This window comes from Diprion similis, chromosome 11, assembly GCF_021155765.1.
Source record: "Diprion similis isolate iyDipSimi1 chromosome 11, iyDipSimi1.1, whole genome shotgun sequence".
NCBI lineage: Eukaryota > Metazoa > Arthropoda > Insecta > Hymenoptera > Diprionidae > Diprion > Diprion similis.
This window is the reverse complement of record NC_060115.1, coordinates 11,899,833-11,924,706: the sequence shown is the minus strand read 5'-3', so window position 1 is coordinate 11,924,706 and position 24,874 is coordinate 11,899,833. Positions and strand designations below refer to the sequence as shown.

Below are 24,874 nucleotides of genomic sequence, written 5' to 3'. Positions count from 1 at the left end.
AGAGCTAAGATGCACGTACATACCACTTGGCAGTTGCTCACATACCGAGGAAGTTTACGAACGGCTGCGTTGAGACTTAGTCGAATGAAAACGAATCTACTCGCGATGGGATTCCGACTTTCGAAAGCCCCAATTGGCTCGGAGATCAGCACCAAGAGAACGGCGTGCTGATAACTCCAGCAGCTAAAGGGCACAACATCTCGCGCGACCCTCTCATCGTCGAAACGTCGGCCGATTGGCGTGGGCTGTGGAACTTGAAAGAACGATTCACACATTACGCATGCAGGATTTTAGTCTCAGTCAGTCGGATCGTGTACTCCGTATCCGAAGTGAAACGGGTTGTGGTTTCAGTTCTGGTGTGACAGTGTGACAGTTCGCCACAGCGTGCATCGACGCCTCGTAAAATGTAGTTCGACTTGGATCCAGCCTTTTCACAGGGCTCCACAGCCATGAAGCCTAAGAGGTCGTTGGTCGTTGACTACTTCTGAACCGTGTGCTGATGCCGATCAGCGTTCATCAACTCCAGCCAAGTTTACGTTCAATTTTGCGCCATTATGGATATCATGGACGGTAAGTTGCAAAATCTGGACGCAGGTTATGCATAGTCCGTGTCTGCTATCAAGTTGCATCCTAGTCGGGTGCAGAATCAGGTTTTGGATCAGGTTTCTACGGTCGGCATTAAAAAAAAATCACGAGATATCGGAATGCACGAAAGTATTCATCTCTTTCAAATTTTACTGCAACTCGCTCTTTGCAAGTCCCTTTTTTTTCCTTTTACCTTCGTTGTATGTATATCTCACGTATACAGATATGACTATCACACGTGAAGCCACTGGATGGATTGGCCAGTTGATATAACGCTGTTTAAATTTTACCAGATACTGCGTATAATTACGATAACCTTTGCAGATTAATGTCAGCAGTTGTACACGCGTACATGCATGTACTCAATCGACACCCACATGGCATGTATTGTATATACATATATAGCATAAACACATTCGCAGATTGAATGGAATTTTCGTATATCAAAACTTGTTAGCTGAATCAAAAATTGGTATTGATTGAGACGGTGACGATAAACTAAAATCTTTTTGAACATAGTGCGGTATAATGAATGTACAGTTTATTAGTTGTAAAAATGAGCAAATAGGTAACGAATGTAGGATTCGTCGTATTTACTATAGTAACGCACGAACTCCACGCAGCCGAAGAAATCTATCGCACACTACTTAACGGTCTGGAGATGAGAACAACTAGCTTATCGTTAGCAACCATCTATATCATCTGCAGGTTTTGATACGAGTGATATGACCCTGAGAATTAAGCAAATGGTCCAGACCGTACAATCTTTATTACCTGAAATTATACACTTATCACACCTTGTGTGAATTAAGATAAGCTCAAGAAGTATTTCGGTTCATATTAGTAAGATTCATATCTAAATTGGCAACTCTTTCCTGTATGGCTTTGAAATCTTGGAAAGATTGCAAAAACACATCGACACTGTTATTGAAGATTCTCCGCTTTCAACATATGAATGCAGTGACGTGTAAACAATAAACATGGAGGCTTATCTTCGTGGGCAAGTCCTTGGCTAGACGTGAACTTAATTGCTGCTTCATTTCGCATTGGTATATAGTAATATAGCTCGTCTTTGTTTCTTATTTATTAACAGTGATGCTCGATTACTTAAGACTTGTCAGATCTATTCATTCATTCTGCTAACTGGGTGGAACTGACTTGCAGTATTAGATAGTATAGGATTGTCATTGGCACAATTAACATGGCAAGTGGTGCAGTGTTCCTTTGAACCTAGTATTACGGATTTGACAGCGAAATCAATTGTTGCAAGTTCTCTCTCTATTCATTTGAAACCCAGTGGCGCTTGAATCTTATCAAAAGACCCAGACTGGCCGGAATTTTGATAGGTATTATCTCCACTGTTTCATGTCGTAACTGCAGCCGGTTGCTGCATCAAACAAAAGCGTATAATAACACCTGTAGGTAGGTTAATAATTCGAACTCACAATCAGTTCATTACTGAGTTGGAAATATTAATTTGACACAATTTACTATCAAGTAACGTTGAAAAATCTTTGCTTTATTAACGATTGACTAAATGGATTATCAGGCATATTTCCTAGTTGGTAGTCTCCTCTGAATTTATTTCTGAAAAAGCTTACGGCATGTTTCAACACACGATGCCTTACAACCGAAAATCGCTTCCATATAGTGCTAGTAATCCGTACGTATTTGGATGGCCATCTGCTGATAAGTGACATGTTTGATTGAAATCAGCTGTCCAAACATAGTCAGTAGACGAAAATTCTTTTACAAAATTATTGTATCAAAACGGCAGATACTAAATACCAAGATTTCGTGGAGTTATTCATTTTTTCGTTATTCATTTAGAGACGGAATAGCCAATAAGGTATAATATTTTAAATTCAGTCTCACAATCAGTGTTGAAGAATTAAAAATCAATACTTTGGATTTTTGAAGGGGAGTTTCCCAATTAGAACGCTGCTTTTTCCAAATTTTTTTTCTTACAGTAAATTTTTTTTAACATTATTTGGGATACACATGTATCATAAATTACATCTTTCAGGCCCACAAAATTTTTTTTTTTTTTCATATTCGTCCAGGATGCGGCTGAGATGTACGCTTTTCAAATCTTTTAACCATGATATCTCCACTTCAAATCATTTGAAACAAAAAATTCCACGAGATTCCTATAAAGTACTTGTTTTGCTATGGCATGAACTAGGGGCTTGAAAAAATATTGAATAATAACAAAACGGCGGAGCTTTAAATATTTTTTTTCTACTTTTTCTAATTTTTTTCACCATAAACTGTTTATAACTTTTTTAAATATTAATGAAAAGGTATAATCCTAGTTCACCCCAATTTTTTTGGAATTATAATGTTAGATGGTCATAAATCGCCTCCAAATTTAGAAAAAAATTGTCACTATTTTTTTCAGATTTTTATTTCAAGTCCCTACTGTGCCGGCATGCGGCAGGCCCCTGATTTTCTTTTTAATTAGAAAAATAGGGAATTTTACGATTTCCGGGATCTCACCTATTCACAGTGGTTTCGGATAGGAAATTTCCTCCGGATTACGGAACAAATAATTTAAAAAATCCCTCCAGTGCATAAAGTTGTTAAAAATCGATTTTAATACCAAAAAATTAATGAAGTTTGATTTTTTCAATACGGAATACCGAAGATTTTTTGTTATTATTATTTTTTGTTAACGCGCCCCACAAACTAAACGTTTACGTGCCCTCGGTGACCCAATGGTTTTTATTTTTTATTTAAGGATGTATGTTGACACGATTCAGTTGAAAATTGTATTTGATCAGAATTTTAGTATTTCGTGATTCAATAAAAATCTGAAAAAATTCAACAACAATTGGCATGCTATGGTTAACAAATTGATCAAACAAAGAATTATTCAATAATCATAAGAAAATTTTGAAAAATTCACACATTTGATTCGTATAAGAAAAAAAGAGCCGACCAATAAATTATCGAATAATTGTTTGTTTAAACAAGTTGTTAATGACTTTTGGGTGATATTATTATTGATAATTATTGTTCATAGAATGCCAAATGTTTTTGATTTTTTTTTCATATTTCCCTAATTTTTTGTTATTAAAATCGATTTTCAACAACTTTGTGCACAGGTGAAATTTAAAAAAAAAAAATTTCCGTGATCCCGAGGAAGTATCCTATCCGAAACCGCTGTGAATAGGCGAGATCCCGGAAATCTTAAAATTCCCTATTTTTCTAATTAAAAAAAAAAATCAGGTTCCTGCCGGCACAGTAAAAACTCGAAATAAAAATGTGAAAAAATTTGAAAAATTTGGAGCCGATTCAAGACCATCCATCATGATGTTATTTTAACGACCACCCTAATGAGTACATTATAAAAGTAATTCTTTAGATACGACAATCTCCACACTAATACAAGTCAAAAACTTATTTCTATCGTTTTGAATTAGGAAAAATGGTTTTAAGACAAGACGAAATTATAGAGTATAATCTTCACACTCTATTCTAAAATTCCTTGAAATTACACGTCTCCTATCATTATGGTCAGTAGACTGCTGCAGGTGAAATTTTTTATTGTCGTCACTGCAAGTTACAATTCATCGAACGGAAAACTTTCAAGCCTGAGTATCCTGTTCGGTAATTCTACGTTATGAAGTTTCATTCGGCAACCGAAAAATTTATTGCACTCACATCTATGAAATATACTACATAGTGTTAAAATTAACTTTACACATACAGTAGCAGCATAGTGTGCAACAAGCATGAGAAGAACAGCACTAAACATTTTATGATCTCTGGCCTAATACCACTAAAAGAAGCTTGAGACAATAGTTCATAATTAAGGAAGCTTTGAGCTCCGTATCTCTAAATAGATTTCATTTTGAAACATGTATACTACTGCGAAGCATACGCAATCCACGTTAAATATGAGCAACAAGAGTATGTCTAATTAAACCGACACACGTCAATTTGACAAATTATACATGATAATGTATAAATAATGTAGTAATAATACTGGTGGTTTTGCTTTTTTTTTTGGACAGTAGAATTGATTGTCCAGTTCATTCCACGGCATTATACAGCGACATAGTAATTTCAACAACAAACTATATCATTCTTCTCCAGCTATATTGTTGAACATTTTCACAAAACCGAGAGTATTTTTCCAGTGTTATGTGTATTGTGAGCACTATATAAATTTTTCCCATGCACAAAGGTGGTTTGACTACAACTTGAAATGACTTGAAAAATTATGGTATCTTTGTGGATGCAAAAATGGAAGTTCTATGTTCATATCTGTAAAATATGGAGGGATAGTACTAAGCAATATAAGAAAACGTTCATAGTGCGAAATTCAAAATTATTTCACGTAAGCCTCATGGCTGACCTATTCCTGGTGCACTTCGATTGAATAACTTTTTCACGCGAACATTGAAATTTTTTCAAAAAAACCACAGTAATCAAAAATTAGTACCTGAAGAATCCCACATCCAGTGTATCAGACGAGATACTGGAAATGGATCCCCATTCTGGTGAAGCTGTTTGTCAATCAGTAATACTTTCATTCGGGGAAGCGACCCAAATAAAAAAAAGAGTGCGTGACACACGTATGACTAAAAAACTGTGAATGATAGACCAGATTCGTTTTAAAATAACGACTGGCAAACGGAGGTCAAACATTTGTAAGCATCAATCAAGCTGGGGACCATTCGTACTCCTAAACCTCTTGTTATTCATAACTAGTGTTTATGGTTGTTCTTCTTTCGAAAAGCTGAAGGATATTATCGTCGATAGTATGGGAGTCCGATACTCATGTTCTTTGTTTACATTGGCAGGCAGATTATCTCTATTTGTGTTGAATTGTTTCCTCATTGTTTTGTAACACACTACGCGAGTATAATTTAATGGTAACTCTATTTCCAATAATCCAGAAACCCAAAAATTTAAGTTTCCTTTTTTTTCGTTTTCGTCCGTCGTAATATTGTCAAATACAAGTAACCTCATAACGTTCAAATCAGATTACAAATATGAAACATTTGCGTTTTTACAGTCTATCGCAAATGAGAATATCGACATCACTGCTTCCTAACACGAATAACCACCATGTAGGTTTGCGGTTATACAGGCGTTTCCTTCTACACTGTTTTATCTTTTCCTCGGTCGATAATACGGATTTTATCAAATTAGTTGAAGCTTACGCTCGCAGGTGGCATCTAAAGTCTGACCTGGACTAAACTTTGACTTGCTTGGTTTTATTGTGAAGCACGTAATACGTATGATCTTCAGGAATTTACTTGTGACTAGTCTGACAATGAGATGGTATGGGTTTCACTGTTAGGTGTCATTCAGGGCCGGCATAACTGCGCAATTCAATTGAGACACTCCGATGGATATTGCGATATTTGAAAAATCAAATCAATCATACTGTATACAAATAGTAAAATTCACTTTTACTGGAAAACATTCGCACGAACGATATACTTCTCTATTTATAGTCACGAAAGCACCGCAGATGTAAAATAATACATGACTGCACATGTCATTCGTCTGTAACTCAGACTTTACGTATTTTTGCGCAGAAGCGAAACGAGTTATTTTTATCTTGAATTATTTTGAAACGGCCCATTCATGTTATTCGAGAAACTGTTTCTAGTTATAGTTATATTCACTACACGTATAAGAACTGAAACAAAGAAATGTATGCAGAGTTAAAGAACAAAGAATGTGACTTTGTGTTGTCCCATTATGATCGATGGAACCTTCAAGAACATTTATGACGTCTGTTACAACTCCTTAAAAAAATGCAAAGATTTTTAATTAATACCACGAAAAATCGTTTATATAATAAAATCTCCCTGTAACCAACTATACAATCTTTTTGACTTTCATAAAGTTAGACAATAGCTATGTTATTTTTACAAATAATAGCTACCATAAAATTCATATACTCTACCTATTTTTAACATTTCACGACGCTGAGGAACCAAAGTGAACCGAAAAATGAAAATGAGACGTCAAGCACGTGTTTGAGCTTATCAGCGATCAGATAAAGCCAACGTAGACTGTTTCGAATGGTTGCTAGACAAACAAAAGAACAACGTCATAAAGTATTGTCATAAATCATATTAACGAGAGGCATCAATAATAAAGTTTTAACGTTGCGTAAGTGTGGGTCGTTCCAAGAATGAATCAAGTAACTTACAATTAGAAGTTAGAGTAACGATATGGTGAAATGATAAAAACCGATAACATGATAATAATCACACGTTCATGGCGGTGTAGATTTGTAATGTCTATGATGGATAATTTTTCAAACGATGGAACAGGTTATCGGCAGAGCAAAATATAATTGCGGCCAATTGTTCAAAACTATTAGAATTTAATTAACTTTTCCTCGATCGCCAAAGGTGTTTTGCGGGGTCATCCGATTATTGCATCACGCTGTTTTCGACCATTTTGAACCCCCGCCCCCTTCCTTGCCCTTTGACGTCACGAGATCCACGTCGTTTTCGCACCTCCCCCCGTCCCTAGTACGATGGAATATTCGTTAATAACACGACGGATAATGTCAATTGTCCTATCAATAAACAAGCAAATACGCATAAACAGAAGCAGGACGTGCCACGACGAGTTTATATCCCCACCTCCCTGTAACAGTGAATCTAACCTCCGCTCCCACTTAAGAGCGTGACGTAATATTTGAATGATTCCATTTAGTTTCGCGAAGACTTTTTTTCTCTATAAATATCGTAAATTAAAAAATGAATTGAAGAATCAAATAACAAAATTAATTTCCTTATTTAACGAACAAGTAGAATCCAAATTTAGGATATTTTTAAGATTTGGGAAAAAAAATGTCGCATATTGTAGTTGCACGAGGGAGAAATAGTTGTATAAAAGTACGAAGGTTGTATCCCGCTTCAAATTGTCGGAGTGCCAATTTCTTGAATGTATCAGATTACAGCTTGCGTCAAGTCCATTTCGTATAGTCCAAACTATATCGGAATATTTCTTATTGAAGATTATCCCACGATTATAGCCACAGCGAATGATCTATAAATACACCTATAACAGTCATATTACCTGTAACACATATTATCTCAGCATTTGGGAGCTAAATTTCATTCGATCCATGATTCGCTTATTTAGAGTTGAATACAGGTCGCGGATCGATTAGGATATAGCTTGAATATACTTGCTGCGAAATGAACGGGCCCACAGCTACACAGGTACGCACCTGCCGTATAGACCCGGTATGTGGTATACACATAGAAAGCGCGCGCGTGACGTCAGGCGGTCAATACTCAACAATGAAGAGTCAACTCCCAAACGTCGGATTTTGATTGGTATTTGGAGTTACTTCGTTCACTTAAGTCCGATAAATTATCGGGAGGGTGCTGTATGGTTTTTAGACATGTATATACAGACAAAGAGGAACGAGCTTTGATAGTAACGATAGTAAATGAGTCAATGGACGCTCCTGGTCGTACCGTAGGCGGGCTGTTTTATTCTTTCTGCTCGAACCTTTGCCGCGGCGATCGTGAGGCGCAAGGGGAGGCAATATGGCCACGCGCATGTCTTCTGCTAGAAAATGTGCCCGCACCGAATATCCCGTCTCGAAATGCGAATGAAATGAATCAGGATTTTGTATTTTTCGTACAGAAAATCATTTAATGACCAACCGCGTCTTAATCCTGCTCTGGAAAGGAGCTTTAGAGATACTCTGACACTTTTAACTCCGAAGACTCGGTCTCCGGCATTGGCCAGGCCCATATAACCACCATCTTGTATCTCAAGTCAGTTACTCGCCTGCTCAGAGCACGTTCGGCACGTTGTCGTCTTCCTAGACGTGAGCTATCGTACTTGAAATTAATCGTATAAAGCGGCTAGACGTCTGCACAGCTGACGTTGCATGGAGATTTTATATCGCACATACATGCGGATATTAAAGCCGTGGATAAAAAAGTCTGTGATACCGTACTAGTCTGTAAACTACATAAATGTGAAATACAAGTGACGAAAGTGATTCCGGAGCAGGAAGTAACGTTTCTTTTTTTTTTCGTTTTACGTTATCTCACTTTCACTGGAACGACCGCCGTTCAATCCGACAATATGAATAAAATTTTAGGCATAAACTATTGCACAGTTTTCGCTGTACTTAGAAGTCCCGAACATGATGAATCATTTAAGCGATTGATTTGAAAAAAGTTTCGAATAACAATTGTCGTTGGATATTTTTTGCAAGAAAAACAATAGCGAAGTTATCTAAGTGTGAAAAAACCGTTAAATAATGAAATCTCTAACTCTACGGCGAATGTAACTTGTCCCAAAAATTCAAATATATTCACGCTGAATCAGCAATCCGTTTATAATAATAGTAATCATACGCGGAATTCTTGCTTGATGCATAAATTAAAAATTTACATTTGCAAAGAGAAGTGAACAGTATAATAGCGTATTAAAGTGTGAAATAATCAGTGAAGGAACCATATTGAAGCTCTGAATGAAATTCGGAATACCCGAGTGATTAGATCACGTCCGTATCGAGAAATACAATTGGTTGATACTACCTACAAAGTGATCTAACATTTGAATTGTGATATAATTCACGAGAGAGCAGGCGCCATACCTTGAGTCTGGCGTGACGTACCGAGTTAAATATAAATTAGTTCAAGTTCCAAGTTAAATTTAAATAAGTATTTCTAAAATAAGGTTATTTCTATTAATACCGGCATCATTAAACTCAGTAGTCGTTGAAACCGGTATAGACACATTTAACTGTACTTAATATACAAGTGAGGAAGGTGTTGTACTTAAATTATATTTTTCCAATTTTACGGTTCATATACGTTGAACATTATAAACCGTTGATTGCTTTAAATTTAAGAGAAACTTTTCTCCAGAAAGTATCATAAAACTTTTGGTGCTCTATCGAATAGTTATACGTCTGATTCATCGTAGCGTTTCGCGTCGTCGGTAAATATCATTGACTTTGTTACCGGTGGAAGATTAAAAGTCAAAAGACTTTCAAGGACTTATCGATTGATCTTTTGAAGTATTACTGATCAGTTATTTATCAACATTTGTCGGTCGCGCTCGATCGCACTACATATATACTTTTAACCCGTAATGTATTTGAGGTCGAACGATATAGGAAACGGGAGGTTCGCGATAACTGCAGCATTTGCAGCAAGAGCAGATACCGCGCCACGCGGTGGAGGTGCGTCGAGTGGATTCGGTACCAAGGAAAACGGAGGAGAGACAACCAATAGGAAGCTTGATCGTAATTGCCGTCGCGTCCGCAATAGGATCACAGCTAAAAGCTTGGCAAGATTGATCCCTGATAGCTGGAATATTGTTCGGCACTCGTCCTGCGGCTTCGAGAGGAAGAGCTGCGTTCGGCAATTGCCGGTAACGACTGGGAACGCGTTGGAAGATATCGTCGGATTGGTACGAGGAATGAGCGAGGGTGAACGAGCGGTTACAACGCCTCGAATTGGCTGGAGAAAACTCGCCGATCCTGGTGACTGACAGGAATTTCCAAAGAGGCAAAACCCGAAGCGATAGCATCAGCTTCAATATTTCAAACTACCGAAACTCGATATCACGTTATTGATGTACCGCTATCTCGTTCGCTTCCACGAAATTATTAGCTCGCCTAGCTAGCATTAGGCGAAAAAGTATAAGGTAGACTAGCATTTACCGCACTAGTTACAGAGACATAGTTGAAAACTAATTTTTTGACACAATGCTAGCTTTCTATCATTGGCGGTAGCAGATTGGGCGAGAAAGAATTTGGCACTGCTCCCCTTTATTCCCGTATGCACAATGGCAACGATGATTTTCTGACACATGTTCAGAGGTTTCTTCCACACCTTTCCATATGCTGAAATGAACAGTTAGCGGTTATCGTCTCCAAGACTGGAATTCAAGAGTATTTTTTCTTGACTGCAGCAAGTAATCCCATTGTTTTTGCTTGCACTTCCCGGTCATTGTACATCTTCCGTTTTTTTGTTTCCAAATATCGTCACATGAGTCGAGTCGGATGAGTAGTGAAAAACAAATTGGAAGAAGTTGACTCGATTGAGAACTGTGACCCACCCTCTCGTTAAACGATTGAAATTTAAGTTTAGTTCATTTAAAGATTGGTTACTTATTACCATAGACTATACACATACTATAGATATCACGTAGACAATAAATATCAGTAAATATACTATAATACGGTGTAAGTGTTTGATGAATATTGAAATTTTCAAACGAAGTGTGTTTAACTTAAATTTAACTGTGCTATCAAAAAGGCAGCCTGCCATCAATTTTATCGCGGTAAAGTGGTCTGAAGATAACGCGTTACTTAAAAAAAAGGTAACTTGAAGAAAACCCGCAAAGAAACAACGCCTGTAATTATACTTGCGTGTGGAATACCACGAATAAGAATTATTTAATCGTACTGAAACTGTGTTCTACCGGACTAAGTTAAAATGCCAACCACACCAAACAAATTGAATTTGGGCTTTGCTCGAAATGCTTATAGCGTTTTTGGAAACCGCAACGCCAACCCATCCACCGAACACCAGCATGAACAGAAAACAGAACTGTTAGAGGGTGAGAATACTTGGTTTAAACTGAAAATCATTTCTTAATGATGCCTAGTTTAAATCAGAATCAACACTTAGCAAAATAATTCTAATTTCCCGGGGCGAAGTTCAAGATTTTGTGTCCTAGTTACGCAATTACATTAAGATTTTCTGTGCGATAAATCATCCAGCCATTTTTTGTAGCTCTTTCGTACACATCAACCTCGACCATCAGTTAGCAATTATTGGAGTCAAGTAGCGCGCAACTAGCTAATTGTCTCGAAAAACTAACTTCCGGAACACCTGTCGACTCACTTGATTGCCAGTTTTTATATTCCCATAAGAAACGATTCAAACTTTTTTCACACGATGCCAAGTTTGGTATAAAACTGTTCAACAGCAAGTATTGCCACCGACAGTCAGCAGAGTATACTTTAGACGAATGTTGTCACAGATGTCGACGTTTCCATAATTCTATCCTCGCTTATCATGTTCCGTGGATCAGTGATAAAGTTTTTACTACCATCAAGAAATAGAGATTTAGTGACGGGTATCGGTGGGTAGGTGTACTCCTCTACATATCTGCCGACCAAGGACACGCACTACTGTCATCGATAGATGAATCGGCAGAGATTATTATTGGATAATTCCTTGTCTTGTACTTCGAAGAATTGCTCCATCTCAGCAATCATCTCGTGGTTGCCCCCCAAACGCTTTTCAAACATTGAACTCTCCATACGGGGAAAGACAAAGAAGTCCCCAAGTGCCATGTTAAGCAAAATAAAAGTGATGAGACGAAACTTGACGACCCAAAGCAGCCGCACGTGTCCTGCTCACCACGACATGAGCAGCTATGATGAGAAATGTGATACCAAGAGTGTTTTAGGTGTGTTGTGGTGTTTGCCTGAGAGATTATGCTCATATAAGAACCAAAGAATTACAGAAACGTATTACCGGGACTGGGATATTCTAACGTAGTTACGAGAAATCATTAAGACAAAATACCAGCTCATTTGTTGCTGCTTTGGGTTGTTAAACTTTATCTCATCCACCTTATGCGTCTGACCTGGCACCCACTGAGTTCTCTCTATTTCCTCGTGTGAAAAGTTCACTGCGTCTCAGTTGTTTGCAAAATAATGTCGAGATGAGTGGTGTAGCTGGACAATTCCTCGACGCATGAAGTTAAGATTTTTACAATAATGCAATCAGCGCATCCGTCGGTAGCAAAATTGCATGCCTTTGAGTGGTTGTTCAGAGAAAGTGCAACCCTTCTACCGACACTCGTTACTGAAGCTGTATTTTTTTCATGAAAATAATATGAACATATGGCCGACCGACGTTTGATTTTAATAATAATAGAGCGCGCGTTAGGGATGACTGTAACAAATTCACCGACGTCAGTCACGGTATGTTAAAAAAAAATTCTGATAAAAGGCTATTTCATTCAGTATTGGGTGTGCTAGAAATTGAATATATTTCAAGTGACTCCGTCTCATTCTATTTCGATTTCAATACACAATTTCACGAAGTGAATATTCCCTTGGGTCTATTTTATGCTGTAATATTGAGGTGGAACATGCATAATTGTATTGTGTTAACAGTTCGTGCTTTGTGTATTAGGTACTCGAGGTAATGGCCTTCTTCATCTTAAAAATGGTGTTGATTATATCAACGCGGGCGAAGAGGACCAGATGGAAATTTATGGGTTGGTAACTGTTTTACGCAACTTTTGTTTAATAATTTTTAAAATTTTCTTTCATGGGGTCGATTTAATATGATCCAAACAATTATTGCTGCGCAGATACAAGAAGAATCACTTACGGACATCGATCACGTGGATATTTATCATCTGCACAGCGGGTCTGCTTCGCTTGTTCTTCCATTGGGTGCCGCATTTGATGTTACTTGCCACACATTCGAGATGCTCATTGGAAGAAGCAGAGGCGGTGCTTCTGGTAGAAAAGTTCCAAGGAAAACATACCAGTCGTTACGTAAAGAAATTGAGTACCATCAGCGCAGAGGAAGTCTCGTTAGTACACTTTTTTACTACTAGATTTTATTACTAATTAGTAAGCAGACTATCACTTTTTGTATCAACTCTTTAATTGCTCATGCAGAAGACTGCCCAAAGATGGAGAATCATTAATTGGCAAGGACACATTTCCGGAGGATGATTTTTTCACTGAAGTCGAAGAAGATCAAGGTCCGCTGACTTTATCAGTTCATTTAAGCGGTGGTCAGTTTAAAGGTAAAAAAAATGTTGAAATTGTATGTTACGTATCATGAGTTAAGATTAGTTTTGTAAGAGTTGACTGAAAATCGTTTTTCTGCAGATGCCAAATCCATCCTAACATTTTCCTGCAAGAAACTCACTTACGTTTGGGACACGGACAGGTGTGAATTTATAAAATTGAAAAGTTTGGACGAAGGAGTTCTGACCTCAACGCTTCATCAAATGCGAGGGTTGACAGCACAGGATCAATTTATGCGGTGAGTACTCATTCCATCGCCCACTTTCCTAACCGATTAACTATACCTAGATTAAAAATTATTTCATTATTTTCACAGGCGTTTCGTTTATGGAAGCAATGAAATTGTCATCCCGATTAAAAGCATCCTGACACTTCTCGGCTTGGAAGTTTTGAATCCTTTCTATATATTCCAATTGTTCAGCTTCTGCCTTTGGGCTTCCGAAGATTATCTGTACTACGCTATGGCTATTCTAACTATGTCTAGTTTCGGTATTATGATGGCTGTGATTCAAACAAGGAGGGTAAGTTTGATTTTATTTATAACTATGTACGAGTAACAAGTAAAGAAAGCACAGAGGATTTGTGACTTCCGAAAAGTCGGTAGGACAAGGCGCTGATTACATTGAACAAGAATGGTTCTCTCTGATGAATGCAAAATCTGAACAACAAGTCAGATTTCATATCAAAGCTGTATTCACCCTTAAAATTTTGGGAAAAGCAATTGTGTTGATTATCTGCACGTATGAACTTCCTTAACTTTCTTTTTTTTTACATTGTAACTTCTTCTTGCAGAACCAGCACAACTTAAGGTCTACGGTTCACGCATCTGATGTGGCAACGGTTATTCGCGACCCATCAAATGGGAAAACTGCGACCGTACAAACGGAACATTTGGTACCTGGTGATTTGCTCGTAATTCCATCTCACGGATGCATTATGCCTTGCGACGCTGTCCTGTTGACAGGGAATTGTATCCTAAACGAATCGATGTTGACCGGGGAATCTGTACCGGTAACTAAAACGCCTATTCCCGTTTCAAGTGAGATTTTGTACGACACAAAAGAGCACGCAAGGCACACGTTGTACTGTGGAACGCAGGTAATTCAAACAAGGTACTTCGGTACGGAAAAAGTAATCGCTGTCGTCATCAGGACCGGATTTAATACTAGCAAGGGTGGGCTAGTACGATCTATAATGTATCCACCACCGGTTGACTTCAAATTTGAGCAGGACTCCTACAAGTTTGTAATACTCTTAGCTTGCATTGCTAGCATTGGTTTCGTTTACACAATTACCACTAAACTGCTCCAAGGTATTTCCGGAGGCCGAATAGCATTGGAAGCACTTGACTTGATCACTATCGTGGTACCACCAGCTCTTCCAGCTGCTATGACGGTTGGACGACTCATCGCTCAGAACAGGCTGCAAAATAAGAAAATTTATTGCACCAGTCCAAGAGCTATCAATGTCTCGGGTTCAATCGACTGCGTATGCTTTGACAAAACCGGAACGTTAACCGAAGACGGGTTGGACATGTGGGGGGTCGTTCCCATATCAAACAAAATGTTTCAAAGTCCAGTCAAAGACATATCTACTCTTGAATTAGACGGAGTACTCGTTGGTATGGTCACCTGTCACAGTATTACAATAATCGACCGTCAGTTGTCCGGAGATCCCTTGGACCTCAAGATGTTTGAATCAACGGGTTGGACATTGGAAGAGCCAGATGTTTCCGATACTTCCAAGTTCTCTATGCTCTTCCCAACTGTCGTCAGGCCACCAAAAGGGTCAAAGTTCGCCGGAGTTAATTGTAAAGATCTCACGATATCACCGGAACGTCAGAATTCCACAAGATCAGCCATGAACGACCAGGTGAAAGAGACAAGTAGCAATCTTGAGGACACCCTTAGTGAGTCAACGATGCAGCTGAGCGAACAATCACTTGAAATCGGTATAGTCAGGCAGTTTCCATTTACATCGAGCTTGCAGCGAATGAGCGTCATCACGAGAACGTTGGGAGCCAATCACTTTGACCTCTACTGCAAAGGAAGCCCTGAGATGATTCTTAGCTTGTCCAAACCCGAATCAAGTAAGTGACAAATTCATCGTATGAATATACGAAATTTTTCACAGCACTTGAAGACTCTGTATTTAAACTGATGATTTTACTCTTTTTCTCATATAGTTCCATCAAATTTTGCGGTCGTTCTGCAAGAATACACTTCCGAAGGGTACAGAGTAATTGCCCTGGCTCATAAATCGTTGAATAGATTGTCTTACGCTAAAGTACAGCGGATAAGTAGAGAGTCAGCAGAAACGGATTTAAACTTCTTGGCTTTCGTGATATTGGAGAACCGACTGAAGCCTGGTACTTCGCCAGTTATCAAATTGTTGAACGTAGCTTGCATAAAAACAGTGATGGTGACGGGAGACAACATGCTAACTGCCTTATCGGTAGCCAGGGATTGTGGAATTGTGAAACATGACGTCTCCGTAATTGCCGTGGCTGCAATTACGCAGCAAAACCTTACGAAGCCGCAGATTTATTTTACTCAAAGTAATAGTCAGTATAGTCCAACATCGCCTGTGGGAAATGACATAAGTGAAATGACCGATTTAAACAGCGTAGCCAGTTTGGAGACCGTGGAAAATGGATCCACACAAGGCAATCACGCCGGCAATCAAATCAACTATTTGTCTGACGAGTGAGTGTGAATTTGCTTGTAGTATTATAGTTGTGGTTACATATGTAAGGAAGACTATAAAGTTAACTGACTGCTGAGCTATCCGGTTACAAACAAGTGTAGAATAACGTAGATTCTTCTAATTGTATTTTCAAGACAATGAGAGATTAGAAGGAATTCTTTGTGTAACTTTATACACTTCTGAGGTTTGCTGTATTGTTTAAAATAGTAAAGTAGTATCGCGATATATACTATAATTTTTGGTACCATTCCGTGAACTTGAATAAGCACTAAAACTATTGAGGTATATACCGAAATTGAGTATTTTCAATTTACTCTGCGCGTAATTCCAACCAAATACTGGACAAGTGTTCATGACGCTTTTGAAGCGAATTGAGCATTTATAATTTCTCACATAATACTAGTACAGATACCCCGTAAACACGTATCTTCCCAGTTACACAACATGAGCTTCACAAAGCAACCTGATCTTGGCTAGATTGCATCAATATAAGTATAATCCAACTGTTGTTGATTATTTTTATACGACAAATACTACGTAATCCAACTAGAACCCCGCCAAATAACATAACAAGGGTTACGTTGCATCAATACGACAGGAGCGTAACATTTGTTAGTTACTCTTACATAACAGATGTCGTGGTAAAAGTAATGTAAGTTTTGTGAACAATGTTCCGTTATTTTGACACCTTCGCGTTTCAGGGTGTATCGCACCATATCGAATCATTTCCTAACCGAAATAAGTGAAAAAATAATTATGAATAGTCGAAATGTACTAGCGTAATCTGACATGGCGAAGTATATTTGAGTATGAGCGTATGAAGATTAGCATAATCTCGCTAATCAATAGCAGCACATAACTGTGTCTGACGAGTAGTGATAGTAATTAACTCCGGTGATCATGGATCATAACCATCCTTATCTTACAGTGCTTGAAAATCAATTAAAAAAATCGTTAGCACCCATCAGCATTCCTCAAAATATTAAACTTCACCATAGAATCGCTGATATTTTGGTGAATTGCTAGTTTTTTATTAGTAACCGCCAGCTTTCAGAAGTCGATATTTATTGAACGTTCTTAGTTTTTATTCATGTCGAATTACTCTGGTTACCCTAAACTATAATTGTACAACAACGTGTGAACTTTTGTCTTACAGTTTGCACATTTCTACAAACAAATACGTATTTTCATTGACGGGAAAGACTTGGTCAATGGTTAAGCAGCATTATCCGGAATTGATACCAAAGCTAGCCACACGAGGAGCCATTTTTGCGAGGATGTCACCTGACCAGAAACAACAGCTCGTGCAAGAGCTTCAAGCATTGGGATATTATGTCGGTAAGTCAACAATCATGTTGTTCAATTACCTCCAATAACCACCACGGCACTCAAACTACGTAGTGTACAAAAAGTGAAATTTCATTAATGACAAACCTGTTATAATAACTCATAAATAAACAAAGGTTCGAAATGTTGCGTCGCATTAAAATCTCCTCGTTAACGGTCTATTGCAACGCGTACGTGATACACTACGCATCACATTTAGCTCGTAAAAACTAACATGATACGTGCAAAAATCATGAAATCTAAGTGACATAACGATCTCGCATCCCACGTAATCTTGACAAAGTTCTCAGTTATAATGCTAGTCACGCGGTTGAGCTGCTTCGAATAGAGTCGACACTAGCTAAAAGTTTCGTCGAAAGCCAATTGTACTCTAAGCTCCATATATATGAAGTTCAAAGAGTTCGAATACATTTCGCACATTCGTCCAGAAATGCAAAGACATGTCACCACAAGCTGATTTGTTAATCTTGTGTAACCATTTAGCACCAATACCGGTTTTATTCTATTCTGTACGCATGCACGCGACAGTTATGTATCTGATGATTGCATGGTATTCGGTCAAGCCTTTGTCAAGCACGTCTCGCTGGCTGCTCGTTAAGCCTTTGGTAATTGGGGCAATTTAATTACAGCAATGGTCGGAGATGGTGCCAACGACTGTGGTGCTTTGAAGGCAGCGCACACCGGAATCTCATTGTCCGACACAGAATCATCGGTGGCTTCGCCGTTCACGAGTCGTGACACGGACATATCATGTCTACTCTCCGTGATCAGAGAAGGACGAGCAGCGCTATCTACTTCCTTTGGAATCTTCAAGTACATGGCGGCTTATTCCCTCACACAATTCGTTTCAGTTATGCTGCTCTACAATATCAGGTCGAACCTCACAGACATTGAGTATCTCTACATCGATCTCTTTGTTATATCAATATTTGCCTTCTTCTTTGGCCGGACCGAAGCCTACGATGGTCCCCTGGCTAAAACAGCACCTCTAACAAGTCTCATCAGCACATCCCCGATCCTCAGCTTGATATTTCAGATCTTAATCGTCATAATATTCCAATACATGAGCCTCTTCCACCTGGCCCAACAGGATTGCTACAAGACTTGTATCAACAGTCCCAAAACAAATGCAACAACAGAAGAAGAGTATGTTGGATGCTTTGAAAATTATACCATATTCATTATCAGTTCCATGCAGTACATCATCTTAGCAGTTGCATTTTCGAAGGGGCGACCTTACAGAAAGCCGATATGGACGAACTGGGGTCTCCTTTCATCTTTTATACTTATGTCACTTTTCTCAATCTACATGGCACTGAATCCCTTTGATTGGCTCGCGGACCAGTTTGAATTAGTGTTGCCACCGGATGTGGGATTTAGATACGTCGTGCTCTGTTACGGGCTGGCTAATTTCGTTTTGTCAATGGTCGTCGAGTACTTCGTAGTGGATTACATAATATTTGGAAAACTGAGATACCGCTGGCACAATGTCCACAAGTCGAAGAAACGGTATCTTGCAATAGAATGGGACCTGGCCTCAAATCACAAGTGGCCGCCGATATCGCAAGAGCCTTTGCCAGAAGCAGCACCGGACATATTGATTCGTCAGAATTTAACGGAAATCAAAATCGAGAACATCACAGAGACTAATCCGACCAGTGATTTCATCAACTCGAACGTCATTCAAGAAACTAATTCTGATTTCAAGCGATCTGGTTCTGCTAGAGAAGTCACATTGAACCCAAGGTCGCTGTTTAGCAACCAGCGAACGGCGGTTTCCATGCAAACTGTTCCCAACTTTGAAGATGGCAGAGAGATCGACAGGGAAGTCCGCTACACGCCAAGTTCCTGTAAGCTGGAACTTTCTTCAAAAAGGAGGCACAATTCCGAATCAGAGAACGGCATTTATCCATACGAAAAATCGTACCGAAATTATAACACAAACCCAATAGCAACATTGCCAAGACATCCACCTAGCCAGCAAGTCGCGCCATCGGATGAGTTTAAAAGCATAATGGTGCATAAAAGCGAGGAAAGCAACTACCGAAGTGCCACTCAAAGTGTTCTGGAGCTGGACATTTTACCGTCCTGAGGTCGAGTGTTGATAGGATTAATTTTCAAAATCAGCTGACAAGAATTTCTCACTTTTCGACCACGTCACGCCCAAGAATCGTATATTATGCTATTTACATTTACACGTTATACAATTTGTTAAGTTTCTATGAAAGCGTTATGATATTGTATTAAAGTGGAAATTCTGTGCAGGACTAGGATTTCCGAACGATTGTGAAAAATGAAATATGTGGAAAACATTGGCACTGCTATCATTGCTAGAAATAATTTTAGATAGACTCATGTGTCTCTCTTATGGTTAGGGCAACATTTATTGCATATTGTTACTCAATTGTTTCTTTTCTTTGTTTTGATTGTTACTTATTAGTATTTAATATTATAAACTACGAAGCTGTTCTTCAAAGTATTATTATTATTTCTCTTTCTGTTTCTTATACTCTACATCATTCTTATGGTGAGTTTTGGTTCACTCTCCAATTCAGTATAACTTAATTAATTATATTTCGATTTATTTACAACGATCTGTGTAACGATGCACGAATTGAATTGACCGTGACAAACAACAATGGATAAGAAAATTTTATAAATATTTAAAGTAACGTGTCTAAAATCAGGAGTCAAGTAACTCTCTACCATGTAGAAGACATCGTATGTGTAGTTAATTTTTTATAAGCCATGTGTCAACTTAACATAACTGAAATAGATACTTCAATTTTATGGTAAACAATTATATAATGTGAGTAAAAATGAAAAATATCAATCATTGAAAAAAAAAAGAAAAAAGTTTGAAACAAATAGAAAAATATTAAGAAAAATAAATTGTACGTGTAACAGATAATTAATATTTGAATAGATGAAATATGTATTAAATATCGCCGTCGTGCGCTAGTCGCCTGGGTACGGTGAAAAACTGGTGATGTTTACTTTACCTATAGTATAATAATATAGTTTGGTAGACAATTTAAGTGATAATATTTACAAATGAATACATAAATATATGTATATTCAAATATTTAATAATGTGTACTTATACATAAATATGTATACTTAATTGTATGAATTTACACTTAGCGTTAGAGCAACACTTAACATATTGAATAAAATATATTTATAACGGAATTTCAATGTGTAACTATATTTTCATCAATGAATAATTGCGTATTCCATAATAAGACGTATAAGAGAAAAGAACACATAATTTATATGATATGCAGAAAAGAAACATCAGATTTCTTTTGAAAGATAATGTTAGAAATATTCAACTTACACTTTATACTTCGTTTTTGATCGAAACTCGATCGCACGTGACGCGTACTTTGCGAGCAGAATTTTTTCTTTTTTTTTTATCCACGCCTATTCAAATCACTGGTAAGCATTCCTGCGCATGGGTTGATGCAATTTCAAACGAACTATCTTCGTCTATTCTATTACCAACTCGCGAATACAATAGATAGTCTGTTCACAGTAGAACACAAATAAATTGCGACAGAAAAGAAATCGGTTCCGGTTGTTCTGAGAATATTTACATTTAATGTTACACTTTCAGATTAGCCATTTATTATTTTTTTATAAATACGTATCTGAAATTTGTTCGATCAAATCTCGTCACATAATTCAATCACATAAGAAATTATCATATAATTATATATAATATTTCTTTCGTCGGTTGAGAAGTAATAATTATCTGACGAAATAGTAGAAAAATATTACAGTCTAAATTGCATAAGTTGGACCCTTACTCCAGGCATAACGTAACATGATAAAGGGAGCAACATTTCAGGGTGAGACTCGATATGAAAAATGGCTTTGCCATTCTCTAAGCCAAAAACTATTTTTTTCAAATCTTCAATTTTTGGGACACTATCTCGAGTAATTAGGACCCAAAGAGCTCAAAAAACAGCGAAAAACATCGTAGAACCGGAAGTTTAGGAAATGTGGTAAGATTTCACTACTGTAACTTTTGAATGTGATAGTTAATTTTTTTTCTTTCTTTTGTACAAACAAATTCTGCAATTGCAAATCTTCGCTTCCATGGTAAGTTGATGGAAATAATTATCTAAAGTAAAAGTAGCAGATATATATCCCGAAATCTTTTGATGGGCGCATCGAAAGTCAGACAGATCAACTAGTTAATGCAAGTAGCGTAGATTATATGCTGTCGATGTTTTATTTTTTCAATTATGACTTTAATATTTAATTTATGTGTGTTTCGCATTTTGTTATATTACATTGTGTAAAATTTATCTAGGAACAACTAGTAAATATTATAGTGTGATCAATTTTTCGGGAGAATTACCGTTCATTATTTGTTAGTACAATAAATGAGTAGAATAAATTCACGATAAAAAATTATTTCCTCTTAAATTTTTATTTGTCATTGTAAAACTGTTCGAGCAAAATTGTGCAACTGTTATTTTTGCAATTTTTATAGATTCGTCGATAACACGTATTTTGTAAAAAAAATAAAATTCATCGGTTCGCCGTAGTTAAAAAAATAAAAACCATTTTGTTTAGAAAAAACGGAACAATTAATAAGACTTAGTCGTATTATTTTAAAATGTATTCTTATTTGTATATAAATAATACATTATAATAATTCACTTACGTTAGAAGGTGTAAATTTCAAAAACAATTACATTAGAAGTTACAGAAATTAAAAAAAAAATCAGAATTTTGTTTTTACAAATTCTGATGCAAATGAATTACTTCAGTGTATAATGTATGTACAAATAAGAGTACAATTTGCAATAATCCGGCTGAGACTTGTTTAATACTTCAGTTTTAGCAAATAAAATAGTTTTTATTTTTTTTCACTACGGAATACCGTTATGAAAATGTTAACAAAAATAAGAGTCAATGAGGAATCTATAAAAAACGTAAAAATAATAGTTTTATAATTTTTTTCGAAAACTGTCACAGTGAAAAACCAAAATCGAAGAGAAAATACATTTTTTTCATCGTGATTTTATTAAACTAAAGGTCTCTCCATTATGTCTATGAAAACTTTTGACTCTCTCAATAACAAAGATGTAGTCAATTCTGAGAAAAAAATTATTTTACACATTTGAGTTTACATGCTCATTCTCAAAAGCTATTTGAGATCGAACTTTGATACTTTCAGGATTTTAGTATTTTAATAGTAACTATTTATTCATAAAATATCGTTGAGGTATTTTTACCATGCCCATTACTCGTTCGTTATTTTCGCCCAGAATGACTGCGTATTACGTTGATCAATTTTCATGTAAACAGTTTAATTCAACAATTGCTAAAATCCGTCAATTCTTACGTAATCACGTTCATTGATGTGTCCTTCTTACAAGCGAGAATGAGGCAACGTGAATTAGTCAGTGTTATTGATTCAATATTATACTAATCTTGAAAATTTCTGTTGGTAAACATGAGGTAGGTATTGCTACAACACTAGGTACACAGTCTGGAGTATTATCAAACATGATATAATACTGCACTTAGGCTATACCTCAATGTATGCCATGGTCTCATTGCTCGAGTAAGTTTCTGACAATGACAAAGTTTCGTCTTCTCTCCTATTTTTAGCATTCGTTTCATTCAGTCCAATTCCGGGCGAAAGTCTTCAACCAGACCTTACAACGATCTATCTTCGATAAATCGCTTAGGTCAGCGAAACCATGACTTCTTCTCTTCGAAACAGGAAGATGCATCTGCATGGTGATAATTGAACCGGAAACGGAAGCTGTCCAAAGTATGCACCTTTTTCTCCACTACACGATCACGTAGATCGTTTGGCGTGCAGAGATAGTATCAAAATGTATATGTACGTTCCTCTATGTGTGGGTAAAGTTGTTAAAGTAAGTTTAGTATACCTTGCAGGAAACTTTCACCGTCAGTCGACGCTTCCCACGACCTCGTCTTCGTGTTCCTCACAGTACCATACAATGAAACAACCGGCCAGTCCACCTCCACCTCCTTTGATCTCATGCATGTACTCTCGCACGGGAGACGACTGTCCAATTTATATCTTAGCCGACACGTAAACGGTCCTCGTATGCACCTACAGCCAGTGTATGAATAGTGTAATATTGGACAGGCGAATGATGATCGGAAATCGTGTGTGGGCCACCCAAATCTGGGACAAGGATGTTCAGATGGGATTTTATGAGGAGACATCGTCCGTTCGGAATTCTTTCAGTTCCTAGGTCTTATCAGATCCGAGATATCAACTGTCGATATTCCGGCAGCAAATAACTTCTGGTCCACGTGGTACCTACTACTACTACGTAATACGGTATACTGACCACTGTTTTACTGACGCTGCGATATGGTAGAAATTTTAATGGTAAACACAGTTATCTGATACAGTATAAATTTGTATCACTTCTGTAAATAAATTATAAGAAATGAGCAGAGTTTTACTGACGTTTCGATACTGGGTCGGTGACGTGATCTCGATAATGTAGACTTCCTTTCTTCTGCTATCTTCATTAAATAAATACTGAATCTATTTCTCATCACAGAAGCTGCAATACATATAACCATACACTCGAAATTACTGTTTTGCACGTAATAATTCTCTTCGACTTGTCTGGCTGCAGTTTCTAAGCGCGTTGATTGAAATGTTTTCTATCATTATCATGCTGGATAACAGAGCATCATACACGATAAAAGTATAAAAGAACTTCGATTGGCGGATGAGTTCGGAAAAAACGTCGTTTGAATCGTTTAAACTCAACTTACGTATAATATTCCACATGTCCAAGACTCTCGTTTTTTTTGTAAAATTAACCCAACAGATGACGAAGGTTCAATATCCGGATTAACGACATTACCCATCTGCTACATCGGATGTGTTGTATAGTGTGTAACTGTAACGATAAGCTTGTAGTAATGCGGCAGATATACAGTGAACATACTATATATGTCAGAATTACCATATTTGTTATACTTTTGGTGTCATTACTACTGAAACCGTTCAGGATAGCTGGCCATAAAAAACATGTTGAAACGTTAATCGAACTTGCAATTTTGATTACCGTAGCGAGTATATTATCTCAATAGTGGTCATTTTTATTCCTTTGCCTCGTTAAATGCTGAGTTAATGCTAATTTCTTGAAAATTACAATATCGATCAGTCTTGTTAACAATTATATCAATAAACGTGCAACTATACAACGTACACCTATAAAGTCGATGCTGCTCATTGTCAGTAATATCTGGTCAAGATCCATATAGTAAAAAGAATAGTTGTTAAGATACGACCTTATACAACTAACTTGTTAAATCAACTATCACTTATACGATATAATTACTAAGTAACCTTTATTATGTTTAAAGAGTTTAATTACTAAGTAACCTTCATTATTTTAAACGCTACTCTGA

General features: G+C 37.2%; 1 protein-coding gene across 2 annotated transcripts; it reads left to right on the top strand.

The window, feature by feature from the left end:
• Positions 1-231: 231 nt before the first annotated feature.
• LOC124412550 (polyamine-transporting ATPase 13A3) lies at positions 232-20,360 on the top strand. Of its 2 annotated transcripts, none has more exons than XM_046892514.1 (10): positions 232-570; positions 12,759-12,843; positions 12,940-13,167; positions 13,256-13,386; positions 13,472-13,628; positions 13,707-13,911; positions 14,183-15,479; positions 15,576-16,095; positions 17,253-17,434; positions 18,073-20,360. In XM_046892514.1, the coding sequence occupies exons 1-10, from the start codon at positions 555-557 to the stop codon at positions 19,533-19,535; spliced, it is 4,284 nt and encodes a 1,427-aa protein (XP_046748470.1). In that variant the 5' UTR covers positions 232-554; the 3' UTR covers positions 19,536-20,360. The 2 variants fall into 2 exon arrangements, with proteins under 2 accessions (XP_046748470.1, XP_046748469.1); XM_046892513.1 differs by lacking the exon at positions 232-570 and adding an exon at positions 10,590-11,166.
• The last annotated feature ends 4,514 nt before the right edge of the window (positions 20,361-24,874 follow it).

Bases quoted from the DNA above. Each gene is read 5' to 3' on its own strand.
- LOC124412550 (XM_046892513.1), top strand. From the start codon at position 11,043: ATGCCAACCACACCAAACAAATTGAATTTGGGCTTTGCTCGAAATGCT. The intron at 13,387-13,471 runs GTAAAAAAAATG...GTTTTTCTGCAG, and splicing joins AAGCGGTGGTCAGTTTAAAG to ATGCCAAATCCATCCTAACA. The intron at 17,435-18,072 runs GTAAGTCAACAA...ATTTAATTACAG, and splicing joins AGCATTGGGATATTATGTCG to CAATGGTCGGAGATGGTGCC.